Source organism: Protomyctophum bolini, assembly GCF_963924005.1.
Source record: "Protomyctophum bolini genome assembly, chromosome: 2".
In the NCBI taxonomy this organism is placed as follows: domain Eukaryota; kingdom Metazoa; phylum Chordata; class Actinopteri; order Myctophiformes; family Myctophidae; genus Protomyctophum; species Protomyctophum bolini.
In genome coordinates, this window is record NC_137863.1 from 43,663,850 (window position 1) to 43,675,644 (window position 11,795).

The 11,795-nt window shown below is 41.8% G+C and overlaps 1 protein-coding gene across 1 annotated transcript in view; it reads left to right on the plus strand.

Moving 5' to 3' along the window:
• Positions 1–11,187: 11,187 nt before the first annotated feature.
• The window catches only part of LOC308323573 (proto-oncogene tyrosine-protein kinase Src-like), a gene marked incomplete at both ends in the record, with an annotated part of 19,942 nt that continues 19,334 nt past the window's right edge, over positions 11,188–11,795 (plus strand). Inside the window, one exon of the mRNA XM_080775307.1 lies at positions 11,188–11,500. Within this exon, the coding sequence (XP_080631433.1) occupies positions 11,188–11,500 (313 nt within the window). The remainder of the gene's footprint in view (positions 11,501–11,795) is intronic.

The following is an 11,795-nucleotide window of genomic DNA, read 5'->3' on the forward strand; positions in this document are numbered from 1 at the left end:
TGCCTTGCTTTTCTTTTTTATTCTCCATTGTTCTGTAAAGCACTTTGAGCTGCATTTCATGTCATGAAAGGTGCTATACAAATAAAGTTTTATCATTATTATTAACAGGTCCATTTGGTTCCATTTGTATAGGCTACACTTAGTTAAATTAACATTGATTTTACAATATAAATTGGGGTCTCAGAGAGAATAGAAATGCCATTAAATGGGGGTCCTATGACCTATATAGACTAATTCATGTCAAACTCTGGGGGTCCTTGAAATTAAACGGGTTGCGAATCATTGATAGAACCATAAAAAGTCTTCTCTTATGGGGGTACCTGGCATATATTTTCAAATGGGGGTCCGCAAGTGTCAATTTGGGGGTCCTTGACATGAAAAAGTTAGAACCAGTGCACTGAACTGGACTCGGGCAACAGCCCAGCTTTAATGATCTTAAATCGTTAATGATCTATTGATCTTTAAATCGTTTTTTAGTAATAGTACAGCATAAACATTACAGAGACTTCTGAGACTAGTTGATACAATACAATACTTTAAAACATGTCATGTTGCAATGCACACATGCCTAAAATAGCTTTTTTTTATTTGCGCCGCCCTCGTTGAAAACAATGTATTTCAAACTCCTGCTTGTCACACTCCAGGGCTGCATGAACAGTTTTCTGACCCCTCAATGGCGTAAAAACACTCAGCAGCTATATGCCTCTGGTGATGATGCCTATGCCTATACTGTAACGTGCGTACACTGAGCTACACACATACTCCCATTATTCCACGGCAGTACGCGATTCTCGACATCACCTAAAGCTACGCAAACGGCGTAATCCAGGCTCCCCTATCACATCTGTGCTTTCTCGTTTCGTCGTCAGTGACTGATGCATAATAATGCCCGTGTCTTTTCCCTACAAGGCATGTTTCCACTACAACCCTCTCTGATGTGGTGGTGGGGCTACAACACGATTCCGTCGTATGAATTGACCGCGGCGTATCGGCGATAGACAGCCCATCATCCTGACTGACTGTGTTTTCATTTTTGGAATCCGCTGCTTTTTTTGCTCCGCGGCGAGTGGCGACCACAGGGATCTTGTGCTGTGCCCTCCTGTGCTCCTGAAGAGCCAGGCGATCCTCGATCGACATGACCTCTCTAGTCGCTGCGCTTCCGAAGATTCAACTCTAATGTGATCGTGATTGGTCTCTGGTTCCTCCGTAGAGCTGGATACCCGCTTCAATTACTTCTAATGAGGACAGCGACGAGAATTTAATTTGATTCCTTTGCTGCGCGTCTGCAGATTTCTGGGATAAATCTCAAGACGCGTTTAGAGGTGAGTGTATGAGGGGGAAACAGCGTCGGTTCGGTATACGAATGCAAGCATGAGGGCCTTTGTTGGCGTCTCTGTGTGTGTGTGTTCTACGAATCAATTGTGTCCGAACGATTTGATATCTCTTTGAAGTGGGTTACATTGTTTCACAAATCATCACAGTCCCATTCAACGTTTCATTTGACCAGTGCCACTACTATCGGGCTACAGCTGGCTGGCAGGCTATACGTACGTGTTGTTGACGTTTTTAGTCTTCATAAGATGCGTAGTCTACAACTGGGAATTGTTGAATTCTTTCGCACGCACAAACACAAGCTGAATTTGCGGAAAATGGCATAGTTTCACAAAAATAACCACACTGGCCATCGACATTCAAAATGGAGCTGTGTACAGCACCTGTTTTGATTCATCAGGCCGCATATGCGCTGCACAGACAGCGCTGCGTGTATGTGGGGCTGCAGACGATCACAAACATACCATGTCCTATCACTTTCCCGTTCACAAATCTCGCATGGCATGTTAACCCACTGAATATGAAAGGGGCGAGCACGGTTTGGTGGTGTAATATTTGATTCCTAAATATACCCTGACGCTAAAGACCATCATTTTGACAGCTGCTATTATGTCTACTAGTACTACCCCACCCCACCCCTTCTTTGAATATATCGCGTCAACCGGCTGTTAATCCCATACAAATATCAATGTAATTAATCAATATGAATTTGGCTATAGCTATGGTCTTTTGCCAAGTTTCAACAGATTCCCACAGGGAGTGGGGAATCAAATCCACTGTACTGTCTGGGATGAGGGAAAACATGGGAAGCCGAAGCCCATTTGAATGGCCAATGTAAACAATGGGCTTGCCTTTGATCATCATGCAGGAAATAAGAAAGAGATATGTGGCTGCCTTTAGTTTAAATGGCCTAATGTCATAATGTCCTCATAATGTCCTGACTACAACAAACTTGCCCATAAAGAATGGTTTAGAAACGACTTGTCTGCAGACTATTAGTAGCCTTAACGTTTTAATGTAGCCTATATACTCATTCAGAAGAGAAAGGTGTAATGGGGAAAATTATTTTAATGTAATACAAAATTATATTACGTATTATGTTCAATATTGTAACATATCATTTGTCAGCTACAATCTTTGATTGATTACCATTATGTCCCTTTTGAAACCAGACAATGGTCTACTACTCATGTACTACACCAATCCAATCATCTACTTATCATTGCCAGAATATAGGCATCTTTATTTCCTCTTCCCCAAACCCTGGATGACTCAATTTGGAACTACTCTTCCTCCTGTGTCTTTTTCCAACCCCCCCCCACCCCCACCTCCTACTACTTCACTAAGTGGAAGAAGACTCAATCAGTCCACAGTCCTTCCTCATTGTCTGCCTCTCTAGAACTAAAATTGGCAGCTGGAACTGCTGCTGCTGCTGCTGCTTTTATATAGAGACGGGCCAGAAACGGAAGGAAGTTTATCAGCTGTGAGCCCCACACACATTGTGTTCGCCTCTCCTCGTCCTCGTGGCGTGGCTTTTGGGCTGTCATTTTCTGGCTGTGTGTGGCTGTGTGGCACAGCTAGGGGGACAACTAGATGGGGACAGCCAGATATTACGGACAGAGGCTTTCCCATAGACGAATGGTCCAGGGGAATAAGAGCATGGAAAATGGTCCTGACAACCGCTGTTCAGATCGCAGTAAAACTAACTGGACGTGTGCTCTGTCTTGCACAATAACCTCTTTAGTGTTCATTTAGCTTACATACAGTCTTTTGACACTTTTAAACACAAATCATGTTTTATTTGTGTGCTTTTCTTTGACCTGCTTCACAGCAAACTGGCCACAATAAAATAAAACTCCTTGGTGGTAACACTAAGGAGTCCCATATAGGGTCCCTTGTGATTCAATTTGTAATATGCCCATCGGAGTTAACCCCTTTTGGTGTTTTAAACATTATGTTATAATTTAGCTATTGACAAATAGCAGATCTACAAGCTCACGAGCTTGTAGATCTGCTATTTTTGAAAAATCGTGAAAATGTGCCTCAAATTTGGAATATATTTTTTAACTCAAATCTTTGCTTCTGGTGGGGTCCCTGGAACAACATATTTTCAGATGGGGGTCGGAGGCCAATTACAGATCATTTTTGGGGGCCTTGACATGAAATATTGAGTGATATTATAGGCCTATTTCTAGATACGACATTTAGAAGACTTTTTTTCTCTAGGCCTAAATGGGTTAAAAGAACAGAACACTGAGGGTTTTAATGTGCATGCTCTTTGTGGGTTATATTTAGCTGAATTGTGTGTGCATGTGATGTTTCTCTAGGATTAAAAATCAATGTAAAGCTATATAACCCATTCGCATGACTCTCAATTTCATGGTCAGACATGACACTTTTATGCTGCACATGTTTATCTCTTCTCCCTGTGATTCTGTGTGCGTCCTCTGATATAAGGAATAACCTCTCAGAAAGAGAGGTTATTGGCCGAAGCTTTGTGTTTTACAGTTTGAACAGTTACAATCTGTTATGACTCAGTGGAGTTTGTCACGGCCAAAACGGAATAGAGAGGACTTCTATTTAGAATTCTGATAAAAGAAGAATGTTCGGTGGTGTTTTTTTTTAAGAAGAATGCAGTGGTTCAAATATAGCGATATAAAGAAGGGTTTTGTTGCATGTTAAAAGGTGAACTGAAAGCTCTGCCATTATGGTTTTGGTAGGAACTGTTTGAGACTGTCACATAGTGGTGCAAAAGGGCTTTTTTTGAGGGGCACTATAGCCCGTCCTATGTCCAGCTTTGAGGGTTTGAGTGACATAAACACAACCTAAACCAAACATTGAATGCCATTGACAATGAATGGCCAGCTTTGAGTGTTTGTGCAAACAACACAAACATTGAAGACGAAGGTGTGAGGATGCAAATTCTAAAATTGGCCGGAAATTTCCGGAATGCGATGATGGGAGATGTGTCATTGTTTGAGCATCCCATGACAATTGTGCCATGGGGGTACCGTTGTGTTACTGGTAGAGATATGTCAGACATTACATTGTATATATGTTACATATACATTGTATATATGTTACTGGTAGAGAGATGTCAGAGATGTTACATATACGTTGTATATATGTTACTGGTAGAGAGATGTCAGACATTATATGTTACATATACAATTATACATTGTATATATGTTACATATACATTGTATATGTTACTGGTAGAGAGATGTCAGACATTACGCAGCACATTCATTTCATTTAATTTCAACCTTTTATTTAGTTCTCGGAGAACACACTGAGGGCTGGGACCTCTTTTTCAACAACAAAACACAACCATGATGTTCTCTCTCTCTCTCTCTCTGTCTCTCTCTCTCTCTCTCTCTCTCTCTCTCTCTCTCTCTCTCTCTCTCTCTCTCTCTCTCTCTCACACACACACACACTCACTCACTCACTCATACACATGCCAAGGTGGTTCTACAGATCATCTCCAAGGCCTCACTCACACCTTCGCACCTAGCATACAACATTGATGCATGCTAGATGTACGAAGGTTTTGTTTACATCTTCCCCCCAATGCATTTCCAATGGAAGTCACGTGTTTTGACACAACATTTGTGTTGTATACGGCTTTCGGCTGTGTTTTCGACTCCCCCCCCCCCCCCCTCATACAACACAAATGTGTCAAACCATGTGACTCCGCATTGGAAATTAATTGCGAGCTTTAGCATCAGTAAATAAGTCTCATGCATCAGCTAGCTATACATCAGTCTGTTGTAAAGGTGTGAGTCAGGCCTTAGGCATGTGCACAGAGTCAATAAACACACGCGCACACCCTCACACACTTCCACAGCAAGACACAGTGACAACACAGGTTACAGTAGCAGTTAAACTCTGCTACTGCTACTCCTCGACTCCTTGAGTCTGTTTGTGGATTGCAGACACATTTCTATGGGTCCCTTAATTATTTTAGTTTCCTATACATTTAGTTTTCAATTGTTATTATTTGAGAACATTTAAAAAAAAACATTCCCAAAAAAGCTGAACATTTTCATGAATTAAAAAAACGTATGTTTTCTCAGTAAATTTCAAGAAGAAATAAAAGAAAAATCAAAGAAATTCTATGAATTAGAATAAATATTTAAGATAGTATAGTGAAAACATCTGAGCTATACAAGCTTGACTACGCACTGCGAAGCCACGCGTTGTGAGCTTGTACATCTGCTATTTTCACTTGTTTGACCCCCCGGGCAAATATCAAATTTCTGTTTTGGTCACGGGCTAAAACATTTTGGGAACCACTGGGCTAGAGGCCACCACGCCCCCTCAGATGCCAAGACAGGCTACTTAGTATTGACTAGGCTATGTGTGAATGCATGCTTACATCTGTGAAAGATTCCCAGGACATCATAAACCGCAACATAATTGTGACAAGTTGTGAGCTTGTAGATCTGCAATTTGCACTATAAAAAAATATTGTTCATGAATCATAATCAAGGCAAAAGTTTAGTGCTATTTAATTGAAGTCATACATACTGCCCAGCACCATTTGACTCCTGCTGGAAATAATGTGTTTTTTAACTAGTTAAACTCTGTACTTGGGGTACTCCAGGGTCTGTACTTATACTTACTTATACTCTTCGCCACCAATGAGGCATAAGGCATCGATAATGTTCCTCCATCTATCACAGTCTTTTCATCAATTATCAATTTATTTTGCACACATAGTTACAGGCCCATATAGGGTCTATTATTTGGTTCTAAGCACATCGAGTCCTCGCTTGTCATGTGAAATGTGCTGTATAAATAAACTTGACTTGACTTAACTAGTGTCAATCATTTAGCAATCACCCCACCTTCTAAGAACCACTCCTGTGACTGTGCTTGACTGTTTGAGAACCGTTGGTATTTTCCTGCCTCGCCTCTCAAGTTCATCCATATAGAGCGTCGCAGTCCCCCCCCCCCCTCGAGAGAGACCCGGAAAAGAAATCCCTGTTAATTTTCCTCATAGACTTTTCAGAAAGTATTAAAGACGTTTATACGCCGCGGACAAAGCCAACTCTTGTCGTGACAAATCATGACAATAAACACAATGTTTTGGGCCAAACAAAGAAGAATTCGAAAGTAGTACTTTTTTTTGTTGTTTTTCTTCTTTGTAATTATTTGTTTGGTCCAAAATATTGTGTTTGGTGTCTACTGTGGTAGTAGTGGTTCTACTACTACTGCATGTGGAGGTGCTCTGATCAGATTATTTGGGACCGATCTTATGCATATATGGGGAAAATTTTAATTTTAATTTCTAAAATAATTATATGTTAAAAAGGAAACAAAACTGTTCCTGTGTGTGTGTGTGTGTGTGTGTGTGTGTGTGTGTGTGTGTGTGTGTGTGTGTGTGTGTGTGTGTGTGTGTGTGTGTGTGTGTGTGTGTGGAGGAAGGCCTGTCACAAAGAGGCAAAACGGCATTATACTATATATATTTATATCATATTGACTTTTATACCACTTGAACGGTATATATAATCGATCGGGGGCATGTTTACATTCTGTTGTTACTACTGCCCTTTTTTGTCTTTCAATTGATTTCTATAGCTCTGTGTGTCTAGCTGCTGTGTATAGGTCACTGAGCAATACTGGTGCTGTGAGGCAGCAAGGTCAGCGTTAATAGGCCCTGCTTAAGTCCTTTGGGGAAAGACTTTTTAGAAAAGCTGCACTGCTCCTTTAACAGTCAACATGCCACGGGGCCAACAGTTCAAATGGACAGCACTTTGAACTTAACCCATTCTGACCTGAGATCAGATTCTAAAAAATTTCTTCTATACATCCTGACAGTTTTCATTCTGACCTGAGATCAGATTCTAAAAATGTCTTCTACATCCTGACAGTTTTCATTCTGACCTGAGATCAGATTAAAAAAATGTCTTCTATGTCAGTCGTCGCTCTTCGATTTTTTTCAAAAATAGCAGACCTACAAGCTCGTAGCGTGCCATTCGGTGGCGCGCTATGAGCTTGTAGATCTGCTATTTTTAAATAGCTAAAGCATAACATGATGCTAACACCAAAAGGGGTTTGGGTTAAGAGAGGTCGGGCTGAAATAACTGACATAGCAGACCAAAGGATGTTACATGAGTTGTATAAAAACCTGTATATGGCTTGTACGCCTTGTAGTGAGCTTGTAGATCAGCTATTTTCACTACAGGACACTGCCATATACGAGTACACGTTTGCCATTTGTGGATGTCATTTTAAGATCCAGTTCACTGTTGCATGATGCACATGATGCACACATAGTAGTAGTCTACTGTATAGAGCTATATTTATTCCCTACGTTAAGATATTAAATCATTTGAAAAACAAAAACGAAATTATGGTTTAAAAAATAACACATGGACACTCAGGCATGAAGGAAGCATGAGTTCAAGTCCGTTGCTCTCCCCAGGTTGCCGGAGGGTGTGTAGAGCCCAGGATGACATTAGATGATTGACACAGGGGTGAAAAATGGGGTTACAAAATCGTGGGAAAAAAAAAAAAAAAAAAAAAACCTACAGGCATCATGAAACCAAACCAAATTTCCTTATTGACAAAAAAGATATAACGTAAATATGAAACTATAATTATTATTACCTGTCACAATAACATAATATTCCTATAGCTGCTACCAATTTCCTGCACGACGGTCTCCTCCAGCGTGATGATGAATTGGTCACAGCTGACCCCCCCCAGACCACGTTGAGTCATACTGTAGTATACTGTGGCTGGCGTCCCCCATACCAGCCCCATATCCTTGTCCTTAAATAACAGGGTGTTTGTGTTCCAGACAGTAGCTGGGGGGCTAGTATACCAACCAGACAAGCCCCATGATGCAAGTACATTACCGATGCAACGATATAGCCTGGCTGACTGGCCTAATGGAGGCGCTTTGCCCTGACCTGGAACACTTTTAACTAGCCCATTCTGACCTGAGATCAGATTCTAAAAATGTCTTCTACATCCTGACACTTTTCTGAAAAAGCTATGTTTCTATGTCAGTCGTTCTATTTTTCAAAAATAGCAGACCTACAAGCTTGTAGATCTGCTATTTTTCAATAGCTAAAGCATGACATGATGCTAACACCAAAACGGGTTCATTTTAACTAGAGAGCCCCGACCGGGACGCAAAGATCTTCGCGTATACCAAATCTGGGAGAGTATAGCTCAGCAATAATAATCAACACGTTTTTTAAGACACGATATTAGACAATGAACTAAGCAAACAATGAAATATAAAATACACGCAAAAAACGGACCGACCAATCAAGCCATATAACATCTCACTCACACTCACACGATCGTTCTGAGCTTGTGTAGATCTACTTTTGAAAAATGTTAAAAAAGGTAAACAATTTGGACACAGTCACGAGCTGCATGAGTGCCGATATACCGAGTCAAAAGTCAAGTAAGGGGCGATTTTGGGGCCGGTTTGCTCGATATACTGTATATATCGGCCTTTATTTGACTTGTATACTGCATCTTGTACACGGATATATCAAACAGGCTCATCTCTGTGTGAGTCAGAGGTGCCTCATCGCGGGATACGTTAACCCCCGACTGGGGTTTTTTATCACAACCTGGCAGGGGGTGAATCAAAGCCTGTATGTTCATACATGTAAGCTCGAAAGTCGTGTCACACACGTGTGTGCGCACGCACACACACACACAGACACACGCACGCAGGCACATTCTCAGTGAGCTATACAGTTTACATACTGTATAAACATAATGATTTGCCCACCCACACATCCACTCAGCAGAAGCCCTTTCCTCATCTGAAAGGAGACCCATAATATACCTGCATAATAACAGTTCTCCTCATCAGTCACTCGTCTCAGCCACCTGTGCATGTAGAGCAGTACGGTTCCCCAACGTTTTAGCATGAGACCCAAAAGAGCATATAATTGGAAGTCTCCCCGGGAGACCCAAACTTTACAAAAAATACATTACGAATTAACCACTTATAGGCACTGCGTAATTGTGAAAATAGCTTACGTGACGCGTTGTGAGCATGTGTAGAGCTGCTATTTTAACAATATGGGTTTTATTTTACATTTATGGAACTTGCGGGGAACAAATTGAAAATGTTTTGGATATAATCTTTGTTTTAAAAAAAGGGATATTTTGCTTTGCCACAAATTGGTCCCGGCCCACCCACTGTTTGGGGAAACACTGATACAGATAGCACCCAGTATACTAACGCTACAGTTTTTTACAGTCAAAACAAGTGTGTTATAACTTGAAATTACACATACAAGCACGAGTTGCACATAGAAGGATGTGAAAGAAAACTTGAGTGGGAGAGACATGTGTGTCAGAGTCTTCACTCACCCTTAAGGGGGAAGGGGGGGGGGTGAACAGCTGCTCACACACATGTTGACCGCATCAAATCTGTGTGGAACAGAGAAGGCCACCATTCACAAACGTAAACAAGCACCAGCCGTGTGTGTGTGTGTGTGTGTGTGTGGCCGTACGGCTTTGTTTCACCCATTTTGACCCGAGAGCAGATTCTAAAAAAATGTCTTCTACATCCTGACAGTTTTTCTGAAAAAGATTTTTTTTCAAAACATTAGCAGACCTACAAGCTCGTAGCATGCCACTCGGTGGCGCGCTATGAGCTTGTAGATCTGCTATTTTTCAATGGCTAAAAGCATAGCATAATGCTATAACACCAAAAGGGGTTCCCGGCTCCCCAAAATGGATTAAACTGGCCCCCGGGGAACGGCCTTGTACTTGTGGGCAAACATATGGATATTATATAGATAACGGTACAGTATATGAGACCAGATATCGTATGGGGGCTTTCTATATCGTAATATCATGAATGTGCCATAAGTGTTAATTGTCTTTAACTGGTTTTAATCACCAGATTTTTTAAAAACTATTTTATGGTTTTAATCACCAGATTTCTTTTTTTCACAATTTTATGATACCATATGAATTTGCTAAAATAGCCGGTATATACATGCTCAAAATGTGATGTGATGCGATGCAATTTCGTCGTGAGCCTGTATAGATCAGCTATTCATGAAACGTTAAAATCGAACGAAAAATATATGTACCTATACTGTCAGTATACCGTACAGTATACAGTATTAAGCAGGGAATATACACTGATGGAAGCGGTAGCATAACATTCAGTACAGCTGGTTTTATTCCCACTGTGCCTCTTCCCTCTGAATCCTCGTTTGCTGAGCAGATCTGTATTGATTCACATTCACAGCAGACTGACTCGACAGACACGGCATGACCTTGAATCTATAAACCGTGTGTGTTGGCCGGCCTGGCTGTTTGTTTCAAGGTGCCCCTGTAGCTGTCCAGATGCAATTTGCATTCGAAACGGTCGCAAACAAACTTTTGGAAGAGCTCCAGCTATAAGGACACTCAGTCAGTACTATTAGTAGGCTTATATACACAGTAAAATCCTGTGAGGATCTTTATACAGAGTGTCTCTGTGAAGACGCCGTTGAACTGTAAGGCCTATATCCAACCGGCGATAGGGTTGCAGATTGATTGAATTGATTGAAGTATTTATCAACAGTTTTGCAGAATCACAGTACATTTCCATACAAAAACTGTTAACTGTGGGACGACACCATGAAGCATCACACTTGGGTCCACCATTTCCAATCCATCAGCACTGTTTATAATGCAATTTATTTGTGCGTATTATACGTCTTTTTTTGTTGTTGAATTTCTGATGACAAAGTCAATGTATATATCCATAACTATAAGCAAGCAGCATGCACGTTAGCAGAAAAGCAACGTTTTGGTAATATCTGTCTGTCTGTCTGTCTGTCTGTCTGTCCGGTCTCCACCCACAGGTCTGCATAGATGGGGGCGGGTAAGAGCAAGCCCAAGGAGCCGGGCCAGCGCTCCATGAGCCTCGACGGCACCATCGGCAGCGGCTCCGACAACAGCACCGGGGGGCACCTCGTCCACCACCTGGGCCCCTCCCAGCAGACCCAGACGCCCAACCGGAGCCCCGCCGTGGGGGGGGGCACCGGCCGGCGAGGGCAGCACCAGGGGGGGCAGCACGGCCACCAGCAGCACCCCGCCCCGACCAACACGCCCGAAATGGCTCTCTTCGGAGGCGTGGACCACACCAGCTCAGTCACGTCCCCCCACAGAGGAGGGCCCCTGGCAGGTATAGAAACGCATTGCAAAACCAGTGTTGTTTTCGTCGACTAAAACTAAGACGAAAACTGTTCGTCGACTACCTTTTTTCACTGGCGAAAACTAATTGGTAAATAAATGAAAACTAAGCTATGATGACTAAAACTAAGACTAAATATATTGACAATTTCGTCAACACATAAAAACTAGACTAAAATGTTAGGAAGGGACTAGTGGACAAGAGTATAAGACACACGTTATTTTACACTTGGTTGCATGCTGAAAATAGCGACGCGTTGTGAGCTAGATCAGCTATTTTCAGCAAG